Here is a 27,285-nt window from a genome sequence, read left to right as displayed (position 1 = left end):
TCCTCCTCCCCCCCCCCTGCCCTCTGCCCTCTGCTCTCCTCCCCCATCGCCTCATGAACTCCCCTTCGCAGCTCTGTTGCCCTGACAAATTTCGCCCAAGAACACCCATGGGGTCAGGAAAAGCCCCCTTCCGAGCTTCTAACTTTTAATTCCCTGACCTAGAAACAGGGAATTAAAAGGGCCTGAGTCTCTGCCCCTGGGCGTTCCCGGGGTCCCGTGACAGGTGAATGGCGCGTCTTCTCCACCTGTGTCTGTGCAGGGAAGCCCCAGGGACCTCCTGGCATGGCCGGGGCCCTCACTGCCCAGCTCTGCGGGCTGTTTCCAGTCACATAAGTCAGGATAAAGATTTAGAATGATAGAAACTGCCCCTGCCCGTGAGGTTGGGGCATTGCCTCTTTTGCGATCCTGTTCAGCGTCTGATGGAGCTTCCTTGACTCCTGTCCTCTCTCCGCAGCCCCAAGCAGCAGGCCAAGATGGCCGAGTACTGCCGGCTGATCTTCGGGGACGCGCTGCTCATGGAGCCCCTGGAAAAGTACCCAGTAAGCAGTCTTGCGGTTTGGCCCCGAGGAGCGCGTGGGTTATTTACGAATGGGGTCGGAGGGAGACTTGCCGCTTCCTTTCTGTGTTTGTGTTTCTTGGGAAGATCAATTCGTGCGACAGTAAACGCTCCGGCCGGGAGGGCGGCAGCACTGGGGGCGGCCGGGGGCGGGGACGATAGATACGGATGGCCAAGGGCAGCAGCACGGGGTACGCGGCCAAGTGACAGTAAACGCTCGGGGCAGCACTGGGGGCAGCCGGGGGCGGGGACGATACCGATGGCCAAGGGCGGCAGCACTGAGGGTGGCCGGGGGCAGGGACTAGACAGGCGGCTGCTCTTGTCCCGGCCCTTCCCGTGGCCTCTCCCCACCCTCACTGCCTGGGAAGGTTCCCTCCAGCTGCAGTCAGCCCGCAGGGACAGCCCGAGGGGACGGGGCTGCCTGACCCTCCCAGGCGAGCTCATCACATCCCCTGGGGACCAGTGGGTCAGCACCACAGGACCTGACAAGTGCCCGTGTCTCGTGGGCCTGTCCCACTGGCTGCTGCCCACTTCCTCACATGCACCTTCTGTTAGGGCCCGACTCAGGCTTCCTTTCTCCGTGGTAACAGCCCAGCTTTGGAAAGAACAGCAGCAGAATCCCAGAGCTGGTCTTGCCTCTGGAGCCCTTTGGCCCCGTCTCCTCAGACCCTTCAGTGAGTTCATACCCAGACTCACTGCAGGCAGAGTCTAGAGGGCGAATGAGCTCAATAGACTTGCTAAAAATAACGCACGTGTGGCTTGCATACAGGCCCGCGGATACAATATCTAATAGCCTCTCAGGGGAAATTGATTTCCCCATTAGATTCGCAAGCTTGAAGATGAGGCTTGCAAATATGGTAGCTTCAGTCTCAGGACTGGAGGGAAATCTCAAGTTACCAGGCTCACCTCTTCTGATGCCACAGCTCAGCCACCTCAAACAAACCAGGACGGGGATTTGCTGTTTTTAAGCTCCATCTGAAAAGTGGATTCCACAGGCTCATCTGGAAACTTTCCCCCATCCTCACCAGCTCCTCCTGGCAGGTGCCTGGCGGCCCATCTCTGAAAACTTAGGCCGAAGCCTTCTTATCTGTCTTAGATCAAAGTGGTGGAATTTATATGGTCTGTTGGAAAACTCACAGAAGTTCAGGTTTAGTACATCACATCTACCAGTGCTCTGGTCTTCTTCACGTAGATTTTGTTTGTGGAAAAATAAGAGTATGTAATAAAAATGTATCATTGATGTTAAAAAGAAAAGACCCAGGTAGAGCACTCTAATGAGGGACATGGGTGGACATGGCACAGGGATACTCTTGGCGTCCAAAGCTGTACTGGGGGAGGGAGTCTGCAAGGAAGGAGGGCAGGAGGAGTAATTTTACAGATTTGCTTTCCTTTTCTGTTAGCTGGAATCCGGAGTTCCTCTTCCAAGCCCTATGGATTTAATGTATAAAATTTTGGTGAAAAATAAGAAGAAATCACATAAGTCTTCAGAAGGGAGTGGCAAAAAGAAGCTCTCGGAACAAGCTTCCAACACGTACAGTGATTCCTCCAGCGTGTTCGAGCCTTCGTCCCCAGGAGCTGGTGAGGGGCTGGTGGGCTCTCCTACTCTGGGGGGTGTGGGTGTGAGGACTGGGTCTCGGAGATTAGCTTCGACAGACTCCTCACATTCCTACTTCTGCACAGTTTTCTACTATATTGCTGGTTTTCTGTTGCTGCTACAAACTGGGTGGCTTCAAACTTCACAAATTTATCATCCTCTGGGTCTGTAGGTCAGCGGGTCCCAGGGTCTCAGGGGGCTGCCCTGCAGGTGTGGGAGGCCGCCTTGCTTTCCGGAGGTTCCAAGGGAGAAGCCATTTCCTTCCTTTTTCCAGCTATTTAAGGCCACCCACATGCATTAGCTCAGGGACCCTTCCTCCAGCTTCAAAGCCGGCAATGTTCCATTTCACTAACCTTCTTCTGCACTCGCAGCTCCCTCTGACCACGGCTGGGAAATGTCCTCTGCGTTTGAGGAGTCACGTCATTACATTGGACCTACCCAGATAATCTAGGGTTCTCTCTCCCATGGCAGGGTCCTTAATCTCATCCACATGTCCCTTTGGTTACGCAAGGTAACATATTCACTGGGCATTGACCCCTTGGCCATTATCCTGGCTCCCACACAGACCAAGTAATCTTTGGAGTGACCACATGATTTTAAGGCTTATAAGAGTGAACATGACCCACAGGACCGGGCACTGACCGTGTTCGCTTTAGCATGCTGAAGAGTTCTGGGTGTTTTGATTTGTCTACATTTTGCAGGGCTTTCAAAAATTGTGACATGGCAAAATCACTCAAATTTTCTGTCTAAGCTACTAGGAAATGCTTAATATCATTCTTTCTCCTTTTAAATTGAGGTTGAAATAGATTTTTGTGGTGGGTGAGAAAAGAATTCAATGTGGGCACTCTTGCTTTTTTATTAGTCATGCAATCTAATTCATTTTCCAAGTTCAGTCTGAGTCTTGGCAATCTGAAAACCACATTTCAAAGATTTCCTGATTGGAGAGGGTGATTATACATGGGTCACTATGAAAGTTTTGAGACAGACTGTGCCATGGGCCGTTATTTCACTTCCAAGAAACACGGTGTGATTTGCCCGAGTAAGTTTCAATGTGCTCTGCCTCTCTGGGTTGCCGGGAAGGCCTCATTTGTCTCCATCCCATGCATTTTATGTCTCTTGATTTGGGGGGATGTCTCAAAACTTTCATAATGGGAGCTTCACTCTAGGAATTTTTTTCAATTAAAAATTTAACCAACATAGGAACAATCACTCCAGAAAACTCTTTAGCAGTGTCTAAAAAAAGCTGAACATAGGTACCCCTGGAGCCCAGGAACTCCATTTCTAGGTATATACGCAGTAGAAGTGCATGCTTAGGTCGACCAAGACACCTGTGCAAGAATTGCTTAAAGCAGCTTTATTCAGAGTAGCCAAACACTGGAAGCCTAACCAATGCCCACCGGCAGATAAATAAACCGTGGCATATTCACTCAAGGGAATAATATGCAACAATGAGGATGATCTACAGCCACACATAAAATATGCATAAATCATTATTTATAAACATTATGTTAATAAGCAGAGGAAGTCAAATGCAAAGAAGTATATTTACTGTAAGAGCCCATCTACGTAAAGCACAAAAATAGGCAAAACTAACCAGTGCTGTTGTAAGTCAAGATAATGGTGACCCTGGGAGAAGAAGAAGCCAGACGTGAACCCAAGAGGGCTTCTTGGGTTTAAGGAGAAATCTTTTTCTCTCTTTGGGCAACATCCCCAAATTGTGATGATATGAACAATTTGTTTCTTAATCTGGATCTGGTTATGCAGACACATTCATTTGGCAAAAATTCATCTATTAAAGATTTTTAAGTAATTAAAAATTTAAAATATAAACTTTAGGTCATTTTTCTTACAAAAGGGTTGTCTTAGATGCCAATTTATCTTCTCTTCTGTTTTTCTATCTCAGTTGCCAATTCTTTCACTGTTTAGACTAAAATCCTTTCCACAGACATTATATAATTCTGTGGAAGGGTTTTGTTTTGTAGCTCGTGGATGTGTACTTTAAACATTATTATGCAATTCTTTCAAAATTGTTTCAGAAGTAACTTGTGTTCTCAGTACGAACGTGCTTTTTGGAGTTTTGAAGTGAACACCATTAGCAGGCCTCCCAGTAACACTATTTCCTAACACAGCCCTGTTCTTGGGAAGCTAGCACAGAAATCTTGTCTTGTGGGTGCTCGGTGGGGGGGGTTTCTTTGATTCTGTTTTTTGTTTTTTACCATCTGCCTTTCCCACTCCCAGTTCTCCCCCTCTTCTTAACTGGATGCATAACGCAAATGACGATTTTTACAGGCAGTGAACATGATTGCTTCATACAGAGAGAGAGAGTAGCAATCTGTTAGTTACTCAGTAGATTTCCTAAGCTGTAGTCTATTATGCAATCGTTGTTTATTTTGATGGAAATTTTTGGACATTTTAATATGTAGGTAGTCCCCTGAACAAAGAGCATTGCTAATTTGCCATTTGGTCTGTAGATGTTCACAGTCCTAGGAACTCAGACAACCTGAAAAATGTGAAATGGATCTTGTTTCAAAGCTAATTTACTTGCCATGCTGGCTAGATGCCTTTTCCAGGGTTCAGCCCTTTGCCCTAAAGAACTGGGAGAAAGTAAGATTTTTTTTCTTTTAGTAGTTCAATAAGATTCCCCCCCTCCAAGGACTTAGAGAAAAATCAGTTCTCTGCTTTTGTTGTAAAGCCACAAAAGCCAAAACTGACGTGACTGGATATTTGCAATGACCGGTATGTCACGGTGTTCCATGATGTGGATTTCAGAAGGCTGTGCTTAACACCTTTTTTAATTACATGATTAAAAAAATTCTTCTTTCAGATTTAAAAAAAAATGTAGTAATAACTTGGGGCCAAAATTTGATTGTAACAAATATTTAGGTGGCAACATCCCCAAATAATGAGTCTGTAATATAGTAATAAAATATGTTTCTACCCAAAGTATAATTGACTTACCTTATTAACACAATGTTGGCATCTTAAAGTGCTGGTCTGTCTATGGCTTTGTTAAATAAATAGGCCATAAATAATAACCCTCAGCAGTCTCAGAAATCTTTTCTCTCTGAAGATATTTCTCACTGCTGTCATTCAGTAATTGATTCAACTTTGTTAGCCAAATGGAAACATTTACAAGCTTCTTGGAGGACAGTACTCTGCACGCTGTGTCATTTATATATTAATAGATCCGGTAGGACAGCTAACTTTCAGAGGGCCAGGGTGGGGGTGGGGAGATTGCCAATGCAAGTTGCTTTATTGTTGGGCCAATATCGCCATCTACTGGAATAATGGTGGTATTGCCGAATGTGAAAAACAATTTTGCATTACTTTACTTTTTTTGTTTGGTTTATTTATTTTTTTATTTTTTAATGAATCATGGCCGGGTACATTAATACTCTCATGGGGTATTAGTACCCCAACAGTACAGTGTGCTGTTTCTATATACAATCTGAAATACTTTCATCCCATTGGTCAGCATAGCCTTCATGTCATTCTCTTAGCCGTTGTGTTAAGATATTTATATTCTACTTTTAGAAGGATTCACATGTACCCTTATAGGATAAATCATAGGCATGATCCCACCAGTCACCCTCCTTCCACCCATCCTGCCCCCTCCCCTCCCTCTCCCCTTTCCCCATATTCTTGGGCTAAAATTGGGTTATAGTTTTCCTACAGCAGCTATAAATTAGTTTCATAATAGGGTTGTGTACACTGGATACTTTTTCTTCCATTCTTGAGATACTTTGCTAAGAATATTTTCCAGCTCCATCCATGTAAACATGAAGGAGGTAAAGTCTCCATCTTTCTTTATGGCTGAGTAAATTGTGGTATATGTACACCATGGAGCACTACTTTACTTTTAACTTGAAAATCTTTTTACATAACTGATAGTACCGGGTCGAACTCAAGCCCAGAACTATGGAAGAATGTAATTCCTCATACTAGTGTGAATATTTAACTTAACAGAAATGTCCACTAAATCTTGAAATGATTGCATATTGGCTAAAGACGAAGCTGAATTATTTCTGATGGAGTTAGGTTTTTGTAATTTTTTAAAAGTTCATCCGTTTTATCACACCCTTTAGAACAGAATTTCACTGTTTTCTAAGATATATGCATTGTGTTGAAAATAACACACCCATCAAATAAACTTGCAGACAAAACGTAGGATATGGTTGAAACTTTACCACATTTGTAAGTCACTGGTGTTACCAGAGCCCCACCAGTACTACCCAAGTTCCTGCCTTCTCCTTCAACTTCTGTGAGATCCTCGTGGCCTTGGGAACGATGGACACAGGTTACTGAGCTACGTATGTGCTGGCCACGCATAGCACTGAGGAGTCAGTGCTTAGGAAAGGAAGAAAAATCCACAGATGGCTAGTTTATCTGTTCCAGGGTCATAGAGATCCCAAGAGAGAAAGTATACGTCAAAAATCAAAATAAGGTACATGTCCCTGGGAAAGAGAATCCTGTTTGATACCATGTCTTAAAAAACATGTGGAGAAAAAATGTAAAGACAAGTATTCTGAACAGGATTTGGAAATTTTAATGGTATTTATTAACCATTCTAATTTAGAACATATATATTTTCAAAATGTCTGTATAATTGTCTATAACTGATCCTAGCACATTGCAGGCATAGCCGTAGTCCCAGCTACTCAGGAGACAGAAGCAGGAAGATAGCTTAGTCTAAGAGTTCAAGACTAAGCTTGGGTAAGATCCTGTTTTCAAAATAAAATAAAAAGGATCCAATTAAATTATTCCAAGGCTCACATGAAGCAATGACTTAGAATATATTTGAGAAGTTTTTTTCTATAACTAATAAAATTTAAATCCCTGATAAAACAATTTTAAAGTAGCCCAATTTCCAAGGAACGGTCTAATCACGTTCTGATAACATGTGTATTACAAGTGCTTTAAACTCGTACATGTTGACACCATGATCTGTTGTTACTTTGGCAGGGGAAGCTGATACAGAGAGTGATGACGACGATGATGATGATGACTGTAAAAAGTCTTCAATGGATGAGGTGGGTACCCAGGGCTTCTCTCAGGGGTATTATAGTCTTTGCCAGGCTTGGTAGATGCTCCTGGATTTATCCCATGGTCATCTTCTGCCATCTAGTGGCCAAAAGAATAAATGTGTGGCCTCCAACTTCAAATTTCAAGACAGTTAAATGGATTGTCAATAGTCTGGAGAAGATACGGGATTTGGAGAAATATTCAGAACTATAACATTCATTGCATTATTGTAATTTTGGAACCACTAGAGCTAGATATTCATAAAAGCTCAATTGTTCTGATTAACTTGATCAGCTCCAAAATATTAATAGCACAGAACCTAGAAACAATAGTCGGGACAGGACGATTGGAATTTTAGAATTTTGTCCTAGCAAGAGTCCTCATCAAAAATTTTATGCTGAGTCTGTTTTCAGATGTGTTGAAGATTCTGTTTCAGTACTTGCTGCTTTATAGTTTAGTTTAAAATAAAGCAAATAATAACTTACTCTTACTTGATGTTCTTCCTCTTATAATTTTTTTTCTTAATGTCTAGAATTTTGCTTCTTTATTTTGCCCCTAAATTTCTGGAGGAAAGCTGCTTACAATGCCGGGCAAATTATGTGTGCCTAAAATTATTGCAACTGAGTTTAATTTTCAGTTAGTGAGTCTTTATCATTCTAAACTTCCTTACCAATTGGTAGTCCATTGGCAAATGAATACTTCCCAGTTGAAGTATAACCACGGTATTGCTACTAGAGCTTTCAAAAGAAACCTTGTCTCCATGCACTCTCTTGTCTAAAAATGTGAGATCAGATTTAGATCACTGTTAGATCAGACTACAGACCCCTCTCTAGCACCAGTGATGCAGTATTGTTTTTCTTCTTTATTAAGAAAGAAAAAGTAAAAAGATAATGTGTAATAGTTAATAATCACTAAAGTACCATGAGATTTTACTGTTCTAAGCTCTTTCACATAAACTGGCAATACTATAGGGACTGTTTTTATCCTCATTTTGGAGACAGGCTCAGAGCACTTAAGTAACTTGCCCAAGGTCTCACCGCTTCTCACTAATGGCCTTGGGATTTTAAATCAGGCAATCTGGCTCTGGATCCTGAGCCATTAACCTTTACATGGGACTGTTCTGCTTGTCTAACAGATTTGCAGGGAACCATCAAGGGAGGGAGGAAAGAAAAATTGTGAAGAAAAGCAAGTACTTTGTTTAGCCACCCAGCCCACTTCTGCAGGCAACTTTATTAGTATTATTACTACTACTGCTACTAAAAATTTTTAGTTCACCCAGTGGTCGCCTACATAATTTTTTTTATTATACAGTGTGTTATTGATTTATTGACCTTTTACAGGTCTGTGGACTCTCTGCTATGGAAGATGAGCTATACCTCATCCTTCTCCAATTGTGGGGTGCATTCCAATCACATTATGGAAATGCAGATTTTGGCTCTGTGGCTCCCACCTGCAATCCTAGCACTCTGGAAAGCCAAGGAGGATACCTTGAGCTCAGGAGCCCAAGACCAGCCTGAGCAAGAATGAGACCTTTGATCTCTACTAAAAATAGAAAAACTAGCACCTGTAGCCCCAGCTACTTGGAAGGCTGAGGCAGGGAAATCGCTTGAGCCCAGGAGTTTGAGGTTGTTGTAGGCTGATCGCATGGCATGCTAGCCTGGGGGATAGTACCGAGCACAGAGTGAGACTCTATCTCAAAAATAATACTAATAATTTATTTAAAATAAAATAAAAAGCAGATTCTGGCTCAGAAGCCTGCAGGGGGGCTAAGATCCTACATTTCTAAGCGGGTGGTACTGATGCCCTCGGGCCCACACTGCCAACCACCACTCAACCTCCCTCCTCCCAGCCCTCCCGTTTCCCTTTACTTGCTCTTAGAAGGGGTGCTCTACTGGTAATAATCATTTTCAGAAGCGGAGGGGTGAGTCAGGTGGTCATTTTCCTGGGAAAATAACCCTTGATACTACAATGTTCACCCTGGAAATGTTTTTTTTGTCATTTATTTCTGCTTCCAGGGGACCGCTGGGAGTGAGGCCATGGCCACAGAGGAGATGTCCAACCTGGTGAACTATATTCAGCCAGTCAAGTTTGAGTCATTTGAAATTTCAAAAAGTAAGTTTTCCCTGAAGAAAACCCCTAGTACAGCATATAATGAATATATTTTAAATACAGGGTTATTCCACCTCAATATGTTACTCTTCATAGAGCTGTTAAAAATATGTTAAAAATAATCATATGAGAACCTATTTTAGGACATTATCCCCAAATACTTAACAGGTCCCCAGGCCAACATGGCTATCTGGAAGACACATGCCCGGGGGACGGCTAACTGAGAATGTTACATTTGGTTTTTGTTTCTAGTAATACAGTGGAATCCACCATTATGTATGTGATAGTGTTGAAATAAACTCCCATTCCCCAAAGGGAAGGGGCAGAAACCTGGCCAATCTTGATCAACCCACTCTCATTCCATTTGCCAGCACATTTTACATATTTAGGAAAATGTATCAACTTCCCCACCACAGTTTGTGTCTTCCCATCATCCCCTACACATCTGCAGTGGGTGCAAAGAAAAATATTATCTTTACCTAGAGAACAGAGCACGTCACGAAGGGGCCCTTGGTATGTCCATGGAGTGTGAGATGCTACCAGATTAAGGGGATCCTCGAAACTTATCAGCTGCTCAGAACGATGTGCTCTTAAAAAATTGAAATTTTTATATGCAGCAGCCTGTTAAAAAAGGATACATAAATGAAAACTCGGGCCTCAGCGTGACATTCATTTCATTATATTTGTATAATTTTTCCCCAAAGAGTCTTAACTTAGTGAGCTCTACATCAAAGAATTCAACTTCCAAATATTATATATACGCCGAGATGAGAGTCCAACGTTTTCTCTGATGTCATAATTACTGATGCTTCTGACCACAGCTTGTTCAATTTGAAGCGTCCTAAACTAGTTATTTTTATATTACTGTAACTTTCATTGGCTGCAAAGTAACTTTTCCGAACTCATTAGCTAAAAGCTCCCAGACGAGTAGCCAAGTGTGAGAAAAAGCTGATGATTTCAGTTCTGCAGAACTTGCTAAAGACGGCACCAGCCAGACTTCCAAACCAGCGCTTCTCTCCCTAGGTTTATATCATGTTAATACTTTTTTATAAAAATAATACTGAACATGTTTTGCCAAGTACCCATTAATGCTGACTTCATAAACCATGTGAAAGTAGATTTAGGACAAACCCAAAGAAGGCAAGTCAGGGTCCCTGTCACCTCTGCTCCTTCACGAGAGGGACCCACTCCCAGCTCTCTCCGAAAGGGCCCTAAGCTTTCTCTTGGTTCTTCCTAAATAACAAAGTTACAGTTTGTTTTTGTTGTTTTTTGTTGCTGTTGTTGTTGTTACACTGAAAAAAAAAAAAAAAGAAAGGAAAGAAAAAAGAGAGGAAAAGAAAGGAAAAGAAAAATAAATTTATTTGAGTAAATTGGAGAGAATGAGAAGATAGAGACAGAAGCATTCTGGGAATGATTAGGAAAAAGAATGTGGGTTTAATTTTGGAAGGGGGGGGTCTAAGATGGGAACAGTGTCTGAAAGGTAACCCAGTTTTTAAATCGAGCTGCTTAATCCCGCTGCATGGCTCCCGTCTGAATATCCAAACGGTTGGTGTTTAGTTGGGTCGATGGTAGAGACAGTTTTACCCTTAGTCTTTTTAAACTGTGGTAACTTTGTTGTTTTCCTCACTCCAACTGGAGGCATGAATTCAGTTTCAGAATGTTTCTGTTGTGTTCAAGAGTAGTGAGAACTTCACCTCACTCACCTCTATTTTATGTCTTATCTAATACGAAAACATGTGGAAAATTTTCAAGGATCCTTCTGTTTTGAAATCCCATACTTCTCGTGTCACATTAGTTGTTTGTATCAGAGGGGCCACAGGAACTGAGAAGGTGGCAATCAGCTGTGTGTATAGCAAATGTCCCCATAGCCTCTTCAGTTAATCCCTGACAATAGCCCCAAGAAACCCATCTGAGTGGATTGAGAACCCAAGATTTCCACAAAAACAGTTTTCATTTCCACACTATACGGGTCGAAAATACATGTGTACCCTTGAGTTGCACAACTGTAAGTAGATCTGACCCAAGTACTAACTTTTTTTTTTTTTTTTTTTTGAGACAGAGCCTCAAGCTATCCCCCTGGGTAGAGTGCTGTGGCATTGCAGCTCACAGCAACCTCCTGCCTCCACCTCCCAAGTAGCTGGGACCACAGGCGCCCGCCACAACGCCTGGATATTTTTTGGTTGCAGCCATCATTGTTGCTTGGCGAGCCCGGGCTGGATTTGAACCCGCCACCTTAGGTGTATGTGGCTGGCACCCTAGCCACTTGAGCCACAGGTGCCGAGCCAGTACTAACTTTTAAAATCAGTAACTAACAAGACTCAATTTTGTTACTGGTAAACAATTCACGGGAAAAAAAAATTGAATATGAAAATTGCATTGAAGGTTAATTGTCCTCAACGTTACTGAACATTTGCCTGCTTCTTTTGTGGTTTTATAATTTATAGCATTGAATTTTATTTTTCACTTTTCTATTTCATTGTTGTTGTTTAACTCAGAAAGAAATAAAAGTTTTGAAATGTCTTCCTTCGTGGAAACCAAAGGCCTTGAGCAGCTGACGAAGTCTCCCGTGGAATTTGTAGAGTATCCTTGATTTGACGGCTGATGCAGAGAGAACAGAGCTGAAGTCCTGTGCTGTTTGTTTGGTTGGTTTTTAGTAAGGAGGGAGATGCATAAAATGACCTGAGTCTATAACCGGGAGTAATAAATAGTTTCAGTTCTCCCATAGAGTGTGGAACAGAATAAGCTTGCTTCTGGAAGAGGAACTGGCCTTGGAATAAGCAAAGCCCAGATTTCCAGATTTCGAGGTCACCTTCACACCATCAAGCTGTGTCCTTTGGCAATTTACTTAATCCTGACTTTCCTCATTTGTGAAACAGAAATAATGATACCAGCTTCCTGGTTTGCTGTTTGGATTAAGTGCACTGTGTGTAACATGACTACATACGTGATACATAGGTAAGATATAATATAAGTCAAGCGTGTGCGTATATATGTCTATGTATACACACGGCCTGGCACCTGACGTGCTGACATGGAATATTTAAACGTCCAGTTGAAAAATACTTGGAGCCTGGCATGGTTGCACACACCTGTAATCCTAGCACTCTGGGAGGCTGAGAGCAGTAGATTACCTGAGCTCAGAAGAGCCAGAGTGAGACCTGGTGTCTGCTAAAAATAGAAAAATGAGCCAGGCATTGTGCCAGCTGCCTGTAGTCCCAGCTACTCAGGAGGCTGAGGCAAGAGGAAACCTTGAACCCAACAGTTTGAGGTTGCTGTGAGCTGTGATGTTGCCATGGCACTCTACCGAGGGCAAGGGGGTGAGACTCTGTCTCAAAAAGAAAAAAGAAGTGCTTGGGATAAAGATACATAAGTATATATCACTAATAAAGGCTTTGTTGTCACTACTGGCAACAAAACCGCCTCTGTGAATGAATATAAAATGAAACAGGCCTTTAATTGTTTCATAAAATTAGTATTAAATATGCCAAAGTACTCAATTTCATGAAGTTCTAGAATAAACCTCAGCTTTAAAATTCACCAGCGTATTAAGCAAACGTATTAATGTATTTAATAGATGAGGAAATGGTGAACAGAAAGATGGAATAACTTGCCTGAGACCAGACACCAAGCAATTCCACAGTAAGGATTCAACCCCATCTACCCAGCTCAGAAGCTTAGCTCACTTCTGCCTAACTTGGTAACAGGAACTAAACTATTCTGTTTTAAAGACAGAGGGCTGTCCAATCAGGTTCTTAGATGGAAAACAGATGATAGTAAAGATCAAAAAATACAAAACAAGATCAGAAACTTCTGGGCAATACTGACCCCGTTATTGATCAAAAAGGGAACCGTGGTCTTGGCAAACAGCGTTCCCAGAGGAGGTTAACAAAGGAGCAGAGAGTTTCAAAAACAGCCCCGAGGGTCACAGGATCCCTGTCTGCTAAACAATGGATCCACATAATTCAACACCCTCCAACCTCCTAGTGTGCCCTGGGTCATTAGCTCGGGCTTAATACTCTCTGCAAAATCACACTGAATTTGACTCATCCATTTTTGCCCCCTCACTGGTTTTCACCCACACAGCTCTACAAAGGTGGGGCTTTGTTTATATGCTAAGAGCACGTTTATTCATATTTCACCCACTAGCCCCAGGAGATCATCAACACTTACTTCAAATCCTCAACACTGAAAGGCAGAAGGTGGCCTTCCAATTAAAGCTACCCACTAACAATTTTTAAAATTGCATTCACTACTTAACATGATGGTCCAGATATAACAAGATGCAGCTTAGCAGGATATATCCAAAAGGAACACGTGTGGATTCATCCAACTACATGCCTCAGCTCTTCTGGAACGCCGGTTGTCAGATGGTGGCACTTAATTTCCAGACAATGGGTGAGTAACACGGCCCATGATCATTCCCATTCTGATAGACAGTCGTATTTCCAAGGGTCCAAAAACTGTGCCATGGGAGGAGAAACATTGTCAGAGTGGATTGAAAAAAACAAATAAAAGAAAATTTCAATAAAGGAAATATCAAAGAGAAAAAAGTGAATTGTGAAAATTCAGGCATTTTCTTTAATAATTCATAAGCAAGTCTTTATTTCTGCTGGTTTTGTATGGTTCTTCAAACAAAACTTTTCTATGCTTTTAAAAGTAGTAAGTGTTTATTTCAAAAAAATGGGAAACTTTAAAAGTATAAAGGAAAAGTAAGACTGCCAGGAATGGACCATTGGGAGAGTGTACTCTGCCCTTTTGCCCATATAGACATACTTTTTCATGTAACCCTGTTGGGTCCGAGAAAGCCTCCCAAACAGCCCAACCGACAAACTCGAGACACGCTCCGATGTAAAAAGCATGAGATGAGTTTATTTCAGGCCCGGGAGGCCCGGGAGGCCCGGGCCTGGACTCTCCTGGCATGCAAGCCGAGGACGAGCCCTGAACTCGGGGTGAAGGCAGTTTTTATGGGGTACAGAAAGCAAGAGGGGTAGGGTCGGATATGAGTACACTTTTCTCTGGAGGTTGGTGATTTCATTAGTAAAGGAGGAAGTAAAGGAGGATTTGCCTTGGTAGCTGATGATTTCACTAGTAAAGGTGAATTTGGATTGGTACAGGTGAGGGGTGGAGGGTCCCTTAACCGGGGGCTAGAGTTGGTGCAACCTGGTTACCTGTATTTCAAGGTAATAGAAACTTACTGTTTATTATAGCAGCTGTTTGCCTAAGGTGACTCAGTTTACAGCGCAGTGGCTGTGCAACCTGGGGTGGGGGAAGGCAGCGGGGAGTGGCCCTGCAGGTTTCACTGGCAGAGGTTGGGGCAGAAGGGCTATGCGGTAAACAGCTAGGAATGGGGCTTGTGCTGTAAACAACAAAATGGAGCTAGTTTGGCTCTCACACCCCTTGTTTAAAACAAATACATATATTTACATACAAATTTAAGTATATACATAAGTGCTAGTCGTGAATAGCTATATATTCAGCATACTTTAAACTTCAGTGAAAAACCCACCTATCACTAAACAGGAAGGAATATCTTTTCTACTATAACTGTACACTGAAAACAGTCTTGGACCTAAGTTACTGAGTCTGTCTTCTAAAGTTCTTTGGGGAAAGTGCTTAAAAACGGGATTACTATGTTAAAAGATGTGAGAGTTTGAAGCACCTTTGGGACTGTTGCCAAACTGTCCTTTAAAAATGTCTCGATGTCCTCCGTCACCCACGTATGATGTGAGGCAGCCTCTCTCATTCGAGATCTCGGTTAAGTATGATCATTAAATGCTAATTAAATTTCAGACAAAATGTGTTCTCTCAGAGTTGTTTTAATTCATTCCCTTAATTATGATTGAGGTTGAACATTTGAAAATATGTTTCTTGGCTTTTATATTTTTCTTTTTATGAATCAGGACTATTGTCAACTTTCCTGTTCATTTATAATAAATAGCACTTTTATATAAAGGGGAGAGCGTCCTTTGGGAAACAGACGTCCATTCCAGGAGGTCAGCTGGATTAATGTTTTATCTTGTCGCTCTTGGTCTGCTTTTCCGATTACAGCCTCCCCATCCCAGGAGCAGTTCCCTAATCCCCCATTTCTCTCCTGGGTTCATTTTTAATTTTCAATTTAACCCTTTCATTTATCCAAATTTAATTTTGATAGATAGACTCAGTGAGATCAATTTGTGTTTGCCTAAAGAATCACCCCATCGAAGAGGAATTACAGCTTAATAAATGTAATCATTTTGTTGTTAATTGAAATCCATTTTTTCACTTTATATCTTTTCCATAATGAATTCACCCGTTTTCCTGGACGCGATAACTCACCATTTGTATTATTTTTCATAATACAGCTTAATACCTGGAAGTGGCATAATAAATAAATTCTTTCTCATTGCTATTAATGTTTTTTCGTCATTGCTACTAGAATTCCAACTCCAACTGAGTTACTTTAATTGTATTATGTCATTTCCCTCTTGACTGCTACCATTTTTTTAAATAAAATCGTACTAAAGTCATGAATATATCTAAATAAGATCTTCTAATTTTTTCTCTTCACTTTAAAAGACTTCTTTCTCATATTAAGTCTCTCAGCAAAATCATTCATTTTAATTTCATTAGAGGTCTAGGTTTTTTAGAAGACATCTCTCTTTTTTACATTATATTTTAACTGATAATTTCTGGGTATTTATATTTACATATTTATAACCATCTCCCCAAGCTCTTGTGTTAATAAGAGCTTCTTGGCAGTAAATTTTATTGGATTTTTCAGACACATAAAGGCAGTAATTTAATCACATCTAATTTCTCCCTGTCGTATTGATTGATACGTATTGATTGATTGACTGATGATATGAAATAACAGTGGTGTCAGTGAGCATCTTTCTTTATTTTTAATTCAAGACGTTCCACATTATGGCTCTTATGAAGTAGGTATCAAGCTTTAACCAATATATAAGATATTAATAGCAATTATGCAAGATATGGCTTTTCTTTTTTAATTAATTTTATTTTTGAGACATCATGGCAATATGTATTTTCAAGGTCCATGTGATAATTTGAAACATTTATAAAATCAAATCAGAGTAATTAGTTTATCTGTTGCCTGAAATATTTATATTTTCTTTATGCTCAGAACATAGAAACCATTCTCTTATAGTTATTTTGAAGTGCACAGTTAATGTTAACTATAGTCACCCTACTCGTTGTACAACACCAGGTCTTATTTCTTGTAAGTTTAGAGTCAGTATTTTTCTCTGTATCTCGATGTGATTAAGAATTTCGCTGTGGTGAGGCCATCACCAGGTGGGCTATTGGCTGTGATTGTGAAACAGATATTCTTTAAAGTACTAAAGCAGTTGACAAGCGTCCTCGCTGACTAACAGGATCTTAGGAACTTATGTGGAATGTTATTAAATGTCTTTCAGACATTTATTGAGATGATCATATATTCATGTCATCTTTCATGCATAAATATGCTAAATCATATTAACAGATCTACTGATATATAATTATCCTTTTCTTTACAAGATAAACTTCACTTGCTTTCTATGCAACCTTTTTTAGAACATTTGACTTGCTAATATAATTTTTTAGGCTTTGAAGTCAAATTTTTTTCAATTGATTAATTGAAATCAATGGACAATTGATTAATTACTTCCTTTTTGGTACCATAATTAAAATAGTTTAATAAAATGAAAAAGAAAAGTTCACATATTTTCTCTGCTCTAAAAATCATTATTATTTTTTTGTTTGTTTTTTTTTTTTTGGCTGGGGCTAGGTTTGAACTCACCACCTCTGGCATATGGGGCCAGCACCCTACTCCTTTGAGCCACAGGCGCTGCCCCTAAAAACTATTTTTTACGTGGAACTTTAAAATGATTCTATTGTCACTTCTTTATTTTCCGCATAAACAGAGGTGAGATGTGACACATAGTCTGGACCAGCTGACAGCTTCCCACAGTTCTTAAAACTTTAAAATTTATTTTTCAACCCTAGCAATTGCAATTTTGCAATAAGCGTGAACATCTGATTCACTGACTGAGACTTAGAAAAATTTTGACCAGTAACCTTTGTTCCCTGCAAGAATCAATGTATAATTAGATAGGTTATGAGTAATAGAAATGCACATTCTTAAAAAGAAAATGTATAATTAGACAGGGTATAAATAATAGAAATGCACATTCTTAAAAAGAAAATTTCCCCTTTAAATTAAAAAGAAGAGGAAGAACTATGGAACTGACTGTGAGAGAGGTCTGGGGAAACCCATTGTCCAAAACGCAGCTTAGGGGGCAAACACTGGTTTAAACTTCCTGAAGGATATTTTAGTAAAACTTCTCAAAACAGATTTTACGTTATGCACATCTTTTGACCCAGAATTGCTAGTGGATGCTCCTAGGAAAAATTCCTCTCCTAGAAAATTCATTAATAATGTCTAAAGACTTTAATACAGCGACTTTGATTACAGTGTCATAGGTCATGGTAAAAAGTAGAAGAGCATAGACGTGCTTGAAGAGGAGACTGGAGATTTATTCGATGCAACTACTGAAAGTAGTTTTATACCGCTGTTCTAACTAAGGCCCAGAAATACTTAATAAAAGGGACATACTGTATGTCGTCAACACGTTTAAAGTGGAAAAAGCTGACCATACGCTAATCCATTGGCAGTGATGGTCTCTGCCAACAGATTGGAGCTTGGAGGCGTATTGGAGGCTTGGAGGCATATTTGGAGCATATTGGAGCTTGGAGGCATATTTCTTCCTTACCTGAGTTTCCTGTGTTTGCACAGTGAATAGCTCTTTCTTTTGGGAAGGAGAATTCTTGCAAAAGTGGACTGTAACACAGTCTTACTTTGCAATCTACTTTCTTGCTCCTAGAATAAAGGTGCTTATAATGTGGTTTGTGTCTCTGCTATTCAGACCTGGCCATGCAGATCAACATGGGGATGTATGAATACAATGGCAAAAGTGGCTACAGACTAAAGCCAGAGTTCATGAGGAGGCCTGACAAGCATTTCGATCCATTTACTGAAGGCATCGTAGATGGGATAGTGGCCAACACTTTATCTGTTAAGGTATGTACACGATCTACTTTGCATAACAAATGGCTTAGTCATTAATAACTTAGTAGGCAGCAAAGGTCCTACTTTCCTCATATTTTTTTTTCTGTAAGGATCAAATCTTTTTGAAAAGTTTTCACAGACCACATGGATGAGATAACAGCAGCTGGACCACATTCTTAACATGTACAAATCACGCCCCAAAATTGATAAATTGAGTTCATGGGACTCCACATGGCCAGTCAGTAACTCATATCAGAGAGATCTTCTGATCAATTTCCCCCATTAGTTATGAGCAAAATTATAGAAAAAAATTCTCTCAATAAGTTATTAATGTTGAACAAAACTTTCAACTTACCATAGCATGGTTTTTGAAAATCTAGCAGGATGTTCAAGAATTTTAAAACGTGCATTAATGATCTTAAATGAAACAGTTACTTTGTTAAATATATATGTATATATATGACCCTAAGAAATTAAGTCTAAATTATTTTCTTCAGTCTTTGCAATTGATGGTAAAGCAGATGTAATTTTTTTAGCTGTCAGAAAATAATTTTAATACTACAAAGGGGAAATTCATTTTTATAAAGAGTTTTTATGGATTCTATAAGCCAGTGATTGTTAATGCTTTTGTAAAGTATCATTTCTTTTCAATTTAACTGAATAACTATAGGACTAAGCAACTTTTTCACTGAAAATAAGTGCAATTTTCACACTGACCTTAAACACAGATACTTGAAAAACTACGTAAAAAATTGTCTGCAATAGTTTCACAAATTTCTATCTACCCTAAACAGTTAAGCCCATACTTACTTTTAAAACTTATGTGGATTTATAGCAAAAATTTAAAAACAAAATTTCAATAGTCTCATAATCATTCTTTTGAAATCGTTTTAAGCTACATCTATAAAGAGTGAAGTTGGCAGAATTAGACTTTCATGATTATGTTTATTTTAGGAAATTTTTTTCAGAAAAGGATATTTAATTCCTGTCAAGTGTCATAAAGATAAACTCATAATCATCGTGGGCTGATAGGATGCTATTTTCAGATCCTTGCCTGTTGTTATTATAGTTGGCTCAAATTAATAATATTTTTGCCTTGTTTGCAGATTCATCTTCTTTTGAACATACTGCTTGCTTATTTATTTGGTCTTGAAAATTCTGCTATGACAGTGTAAGCATTTATAAAACAGTGATGTGGAGGCAGGAAAGTAAGTTGAGTCGTGAAGGGGAAAGAGCTGAGTTCCAGACAGGTGTCACTTGCTGCTTCCATTCAAATGAGAGAGGCTGTTTCTAGAGCTGTTGGTCTCCCTTAACTGGACGGGCCACACTGAGTAGAGTCCCGCCTTTAACATTACAGCTGCCGCCAAGATCCAGCTCACAGGACCGTCAGTCCCCTTATTCCTTTTTCTCCATCTTCTCCCGTAGACATTATAGTTCCGAAATGGACTTGGGAGCTCACACGAGGTTCTGCCATCCTGTGTTACTGATGAGAAGGTTGCAGTTAGAGTCATTAACTTAGTTTAGGACTCCACTTTGATCACACATCTTAAGCATACAAAATCTTTGGTGAATCTGAATTCCCAATGGGGTTCAAATAACTCAGATATTTCAAACATGTTGTGAACTGCTTGCTACGTGTTTCTCATATAGACCTTTCAGTTGAGCAAAGAGTTTCTTTCTGGCAGGTCCCATTTGCCATGCCAAGTAGAACGTCCAGGAGAAATGAGTTGTCCGGGACAAATTCAGAGAGATTTCCGGATGACTTTCTCTCTGACCTGATCGGGATTTCTTCACTCAGCCTTTGCTGATTTTTTTTGTGGCACTGGGGTGTCTGGTTTCTAGTCTAGCCGTATTCTTGGAAATTCTGTTCCCTTTCTTGGACTTGAGCCCATAACCCCCCTGACCAGCCGGAGCCTGTGTTCTGACCACACAACCCAGATTCCCCAGGGGTGGTGCATTAGCACTCGCTTTCTGGAATTCCCCTCTCTGGTGTAAAGGCGAGCAGGACATCTGTCTGTTTGCCTCCCCTAACTTCGTGACGGCGGATGGAGCCCTCAGATTCTGAAAATTGGGTTAGAGAAAGAGACAGATGTGGAAGACATAAATATGAAATTTTAAAATCTCTTATCTCCACAATATCCATTAGTTCTGTAGCTGCACAGAGGGTCTTCACAGCTGTGTAGAGGGCCAACCATGATGATCAGGTGCGGTTGGTTTAAAGTGGGTAAGTGCTGATCTCTCCTCCTGAACCACTTTATTACGGACTGTTTCTAATCTCAACATTTTTGATATTCTTCTTCCAGCTCGAGTGAAAGAGAAGTCATATTTCTACTCTAGCTTGTTTCATTTTGCTTATAATTCAGCATTCCCCCGCAACATTTGTACCTCTTTATTCTCTTACGTCTGTGTTACTCGTCTATCAAGACATCCCCTATTTATTTATTCTTTTAATTCTCTAGATTATTTCAGGTCAGTTTCTTTCCGATAAGAAAGTGGGGACTTATGTGGAAGTGGATATGTTTGGTTTGCCCGTGGACACGAGGAGGAAGGCTTTTAAGACCAGAACATCCCAAGGAAATGCTGTCAATCCTATCTGGGAAGAAGAACCCATTGTGTTCAAAAAGGTTGGTCCCAAGTTCATGGCCTAAGACGTGACTGCGCTTTGCAGGAGTTTCACACACAGAAAATACTGAAATGAGAAATTACTGGTTGTTTAACTTGGAAATTCACATATTTGTAAAGCAGCAACATTTGGAAAGCCATCCGGAAAACTCTTCAAGATCTCCGTTAAACACTTCTTTGGATTTTCAGAATTGCGTTATAATTCAGTTACTTCTAGTATGCCCCATTTGGAAGACCAGAAAAACTTCTCAATGCAATGCATATTGTCTTATAATACAAGTGATAAATGATACTTTTTCATTGGAACTCAAATGAAGTACAGTGGGAAGGGGGGACTAACATGGTGGCTGAGAGAAGGAAAGTCTGTCTTTCCCGTACAAAGAACATTGATTAAACGCTCCGGACTCGTTAGCGGCTGGCCGCTGGTCATTCTGTCCTCTCTGGTTTCTGTCTGATAAAGTTAAAACCTTTCATGCACCCCTGAACCTTCCTCTCTGTCTTCACCAAAAAGCAAACCTTCAAATGTGTTTATCACCACATAAAGGAAGAACAGAAGCTTAGGGGAAAGTGCAGTCCATGTTCTGACCCGACCCTTTGCTCTTATCTGAGCTAAATTCCTCCAAAGGCAGCCTTCTGCAAAGAGCTGTCTATTTGAAAGCTCTCTGTGCCCCAAGGTTTTTTTCATATGTTAAGTGGATTTAGTAAAAGTGTCTATTTCCTAGGAATATTATGAATATTCCATAAGTAAATACATGACACTGTAAAAATGTCCAGTGCAGTGTTTGCTGCTGTTATAAATGATAAATTTTTAGAGAGAGTGAGTCTCACGTTCTTGACTTAATCTATAATGGCATACTAGAGTCTAGCTGCTTCACATTGAGCAAATAAATGGTAATTATTAATTTGGAATTTGCAGATTTATAAAGCAATCGTATTTTCAAAGCTACCCTCAAAGTTACATTTTTTGGTCTATTTTCACTATGAAGATACAAGTCTTAATATCAAAAAGATATGCAGATTCATATATGACTTGCTTCAGTAATATAAATCTGAGTATTTGCATGGTGAGAAGACCACCAACTCCTGGTGTTCAAACATAGAACTTTTGTCATTTCCTCATTGAAAATGTTCATGTAAAAATAGAATGGCCTACATTTGGAGCAACTGGCTCACTGGGGCAAGGTGATAAAACAGAGATGAAGCTCTGTCTCTGGTAGCTCATGTCTTCTGCTTCTGAGGATTTATACATGTTAATCAACAGCCTGACTTTTTGTCTAAATTAGCTCAGTAGAAACTTCTACTTGCATCTAGAGAAGCAGGGTCTGATTGAGTACAGGCTTTGTAATTCTTTTTTGGAAGTGCTCATTCTTGTAACCAGCTGTGCCCTCACTGTCCCTGTAGGTGGTTCTTCCTTCTCTGGCCTGCCTGAGGGTAGCAGTTTATGAAGAAGGAGGGAAATTCATCGGCCACCGGATCTTGCCAGTGCAAGCCATCCGGCCAGGTATGGACAGCGGGGTGAGAAACGTTTTATCAAAGTTGCAAAGATGATCGTTGCTGCCATATGTGATATTAAAGAATGATTTAGACAGCTAGGTGCAGTGGTATATGCCTCTAGTCCCAGCGACTTGGGAGGCTGAGGCAGGAGGATTGCTTGAGCCCAGGAGTTCAAGGCTGTAGTACAGTGATCCCCAGCCTTTTTTGGCACCAGAGACTGGTTTCAAGGAAGGCAGTTTTTCCAGCTGATGGCTGAAAAGGGCTGGAGGGGAGCTCTGGTGATGACACGAGCCATGGAGAGCAGGTGTGAATACAGAGGACCCTTCTCTCGCTCACCTGCCACTCCCTCCTACTGTGTGGCCCAGTTTAATAGGCCACAGACCTGTACACTAGTAGGAGGCCTGGGGGGAGGACCACAGGTGTAGTTTGCAACGATCACACCTGTGAATAGCGATTGCACTCCAGCCTAGAAAAAGTCGTGAAATTCCATCACGGAAAAAAAAAAAAAGAAAGAAAGAAAAAGAAAAAAAATTAGGCCAAGCACAGTGGCTCACACCTGTAATCCCAGCACTCTGGGAGGCCGAATTGCTTCAGCTCACAAGTTCAAGACCATCCTAAGCAAGAGTTAGACCCCTGTCTCTTAGGAAAAAAAATATCTGGGCATTGTGGTGGGCACCTGTAGTCCTAGCTACTCAGGAGGCTAAATTAGGAAACTATTTGCTGCTTTGTAACTAGAGCTACGTGGTCATTTAAATCTGAAAAGTACATGCTTTTGTGACATGCTGTGGTGTGTTACTCAACTCCTGCCGTAGTAATTATATATAATATACTATCTGAAAAGTCATAGGCTAGTATTTATCTCCATGCTCACAGGTCTGTGGGTGGGCAGGGTTTGGCTGATCTGGCCTGAGCTCAGCTGCACAGCTGTGCTTCAGGCTATGGGTTGGGTTTAGGACTGTCCTACACGTGCTTATTCCAGGGCACAGGCTGACGGGGCAGTGGCACCCACAACATGGACTACTCTTGGCACACCCCTGGAATGCAAAGGACAAGCTCAACTCTGCAATGCATTCTAAGCTTTGGCCTGTGCCGTATCACTAACATCCCATTGGCCAAAGCAAAGCAAGTGCTAAGTCCCGGTCAAGAAATCATGCCAAGTATAATTCTATTATGGCGTGAATTCAGACCAATAATTCAATGTGACATACAATTTTGAATTCTCTTTTAGGGGGGAAATATGGTTGGAAAGGAAAAGAGTCAGACTCTGTGACGTTTTCCTATCTGATGAGAAAAATAATATCTTGTCACTTAGAACCATGTGATGAAAATGGGAAAGGAGAGGCCTGTTTGTCATCCGAAGTCACCTACACTAAATACTTCCACCACATAAATATCCATGATTGTAACTAATGTTGTGAAGAAAGTATGTGACACACAGTACTTGCCATGTCACCCTCTAGGCTACCACTATATCTGTCTGAGGAATGAAAGGAACCAGCCCCTGACACTGCCGGCTGTGTTTGTCTACATAGAAGTGAAAGATTATGTACCTGACACGTACGCAGGTAACAACCCAACTCTAAGGGCTACTTCACCGGGGTCGTCCATAGTTTTCTGGTGTAGTGGAAGGAAAACTGGACCAAATAAAGGCAGGAGATTCTGGCATCAGACTGACCTCTATTTTTGTATCTTATGTTTAGAGATAAATTGTTCAAACCTTTGTGAATAAATTGTAATGTAATTTACTTAACTTATATTCTATTACCTAAGCTTTAAACATATCTACTTACAGGCAGTCTTATTCTCATGAGCCCAGCACTGCCTTCTTCATGCTGCCTGATACTACTGTTGTCTAGATCTGTACAAAAAAATTTGCTTTCAGCCAATTCTAGGGCTAGGATCCTTTTCATGAGTGGAGTCCTAAGTTTAGAAAAATTGACTTTCAACAATGTCAGCCTGGAATAATAAATTAAATGTTTGTAGTACCAAGCGGCCTGGTGTAAGACACTGAGGAGTGGTGGAGACTGTGGCAAACTTGGAGCACATGCCCTGTCGAAAGATGGTGACCATAACGTTCTCCAGGCCAAGAAAATGGGACCCACATTGCCAAACCTTTGGGTTTTTCCAGCAGTCTGGAAAGCAGTTTTTTTATGCAAAATGTTTTCTTTTGTGAAACATCATTTGAGCTAAATAAGACAAGTGTATGGGCCGTTGTTGGAATGAATGGTGCTTCAAAAAGAAACTAAAGAATGTAGAGTGTTGACAAACTAGAGTTGGTGCTTCTCCAGTTTGGCTCTCAGAGCTGAACTCCTCTGATTTCTCTCTTTCTAAGGTTTCAGAAGAGTTCTGACTCTTGTCTGTTTCCAAAATGTTGACTACATGGGTCTATGGAAGCTTGGAAGATGGATGATGAATGGATGGGTGGATGGGTGGGTGGATAACAATGAACGCAGGGATGGAGGGTTGGATGGGTGGATGAACGGAGGAAGGACAGAAGGAGAAGTGATGGACTGTTCATCAATATCTCCATGACCTTGCATGTGAAATGTCCCCTCCCTATTTAGATGTGATCGAAGCTCTGTCAAACCCAATCCGCTATGTGAATCTGATGGAGCAGAGGGCTAAGCAACTGGCTGCTTTGACACTGGAAGATGAAGAAGAAGTGAAGAAAGAGGTGAGAGGGTGTTCTGGTCAGATACGTGGCGTTAGGCATGATTCCTACACCTGCTGGCTGGCTCTGCTGTCTAGCATCAGACTTCAGGAGAAGAAATAGAGCATTGGAACAATGTTGTCACCGAGTTCAGTATCGTGTCGCAAAACACCACATGACCGACTGAGTTCTTCATACGTCATTCCCTTTTATCATTCTGTGGAGACCAACATCTTACACTGTCATCACATTGAACAGTTCATATCTTCCTGTTTCAGGTGAACGTTTCTATATGATTTCATGTCAATGAAAGGCACTTATGAAAGAAGATAATCATTAAATCATTTAGTGTTTCTATTTTTCATCAAGTGGGATAATATTCACAGTCTATGTTTTATCCTTTTGTTTTTACTTAATACAAATATTTTTCATATCATGACACATTATTCTGCTACAAGACTCTTAATGGGCCCATCCCTATCACTGGGGATTTCCAGTCCTTCACTGTTGTAAACAGATCATCCATGAACGTTATGTAAATGCATATTTTAGCATATCTATGATTATTTCCTTGTGCTTTTTATATGGAATTTTAGAAATGTTTGAAAATTTATGAAAAATGAAACAAGGAAAATACTTAAGGACCTTCCTTAAATTTAACCCTCTCTCATCCCTGTGTTGGATCTGATCCGACGTCATGACTTTGCTGTTCTGCTCTGATGGTGGAAGGTGTCTGGCGCTTTTATTTTTTTGGTAGGGCTTGTCCACCGCTCCATTATCGCGCCTGTCTGATGCATCTTCTCATGTAGTATGGCCTCTGGCTAACAGATAGTGCCTGCTGTACTCTTTCTGTCTCCAGGCAGACCGTGTGCTTTGACGTGAACAGGTGATTGTGTGTTGTATTTGCACGGGTGTGCTTGTAGGAAAATGGCCCACACAAAATAAATAAGAGCTTGGGAGTATGCGGGTTGCAGGAAAAAATTGGATTTGAAAGGGTAAGGGATTAGGCTAAGCCATCACTGCTTGCACGGGGTCCACAGAAAGAGGGATATTGATATGCTGGAAGCAGACTCTGTAGGTGTCCTGGCCAGGTTTTCTTTGAGGGGGCTGCTGCAGGGGCTGACTACAGACTGCTCACTGACAGCTGGCCGGGGCTGGTAGGAACCACCTTGCCTGGAGAGGCCTGGCATGTTACTCCTTGGAGGGGGCGAGCCATGCCCAGTGGCTGACAGATCCAGGAAAAATAACATCTCCAGTCCCTCGTTTGTGGTGGGCAACTTCTGTGCTGTAGTTCGTGTTTCAGAGCTGTCCAGGGAATCAGGCTGAGGCTAGAGTTCTCCTGAGACCCCATTTCCACTTATCATTTTTTCCTTTCTTAACCTGCTTCCTCACTTTCCTGCAGTTTCCCCTGAGAACATTTTCTCCATAAATCTTGTGGTCAAGAATCCCCATGCCCGGTTTCAACAATGCTAAATAGCTTAGTGTTTTATAATTAAAGATAAGAATGTGTTTTTTCTGAATGTTTTGCTTGGAAACTAGAGTTTAACAATTTGACGATAGTTACATCTTTAATTTTGGTATATCTTCAGTGATAATGTGCTTTTTTCTTTCTCATGGCCTTTAGAAAAATTAAGACTAGAGAATTCTATGAATTCCTTATTTTGTTCCTATAGATAACAGGATGATGAAATCAGAACCTCTACTAAGAAACCCAGAAAGCTTAGCAATTCCTTTCTCTTTTTCCTGCTTTATTTAATAGCATATTTAATAAAATATAACTAAGGTCAACATAAATTATGTAGATGTTAATAGCATTCTTCTCTACTTAGAAAAGAAAAATCTCTCTTTTTTGTTATTAGTTTTCATTTGAGATTGGGTCTCACTATGTTGCCCAGGCTGGCCTCGAGTGCTGATACTACCTCAGCCTCCCTCATAGCTGGGATTATGGGCAAGCACCTTAACACCTGATTTAGAAAACAAGAATCTCCTTTCAATCCTCTTAATCAACTGAATGCATTTTATTTTCTAAGAAACAGAAGTAGAAGTATTTTTAAGTAAAATTACATGTTTTCTTTTCACTATGCAGAAACAATACTTCTTATATTATCAACTTCTATTTGTTAGCCATTGTCTCTAAAGCAGTGATTTTCTTTTTTTCTTTTCTTTTCTTTTTTTTTTTTTGTAGAGAC

General features: G+C 40.7%; 1 protein-coding gene across 1 annotated transcript in view; it reads left to right on the top strand.

Moving 5' to 3' along the window:
* PLCB1 (phospholipase C beta 1) overlaps positions 1-27,285 on the top strand; it is a 723,078-nt gene that overhangs the window by 558,316 nt on the left and 137,477 nt on the right. Inside the window, exons 13-23 of the mRNA XM_012804065.2 lie at positions 455-539; positions 1,957-2,134; positions 7,113-7,180; positions 9,188-9,284; positions 11,777-11,861; positions 13,552-13,676; positions 18,188-18,342; positions 20,790-20,954; positions 22,354-22,453; positions 23,907-24,011; positions 25,011-25,120. Coding sequence (XP_012659519.1) covers positions 455-539; positions 1,957-2,134; positions 7,113-7,180; positions 9,188-9,284; positions 11,777-11,861; positions 13,552-13,676; positions 18,188-18,342; positions 20,790-20,954; positions 22,354-22,453; positions 23,907-24,011; positions 25,011-25,120 — 1,273 coding nt within the window. The remainder of the gene's footprint in view (positions 1-454; positions 540-1,956; positions 2,135-7,112; positions 7,181-9,187; positions 9,285-11,776; positions 11,862-13,551; positions 13,677-18,187; positions 18,343-20,789; positions 20,955-22,353; positions 22,454-23,906; positions 24,012-25,010; positions 25,121-27,285) is intronic.

The sequence above is a fragment of the Otolemur garnettii genome, unplaced genomic scaffold, assembly GCF_000181295.1.
Source record: "Otolemur garnettii isolate 467f Iridium unplaced genomic scaffold, OtoGar3 scaffold00025, whole genome shotgun sequence".
Lineage (NCBI taxonomy): Eukaryota > Metazoa > Chordata > Mammalia > Primates > Galagidae > Otolemur > Otolemur garnettii.
This window is presented reverse-complemented; position numbering and strand designations above follow the sequence as displayed.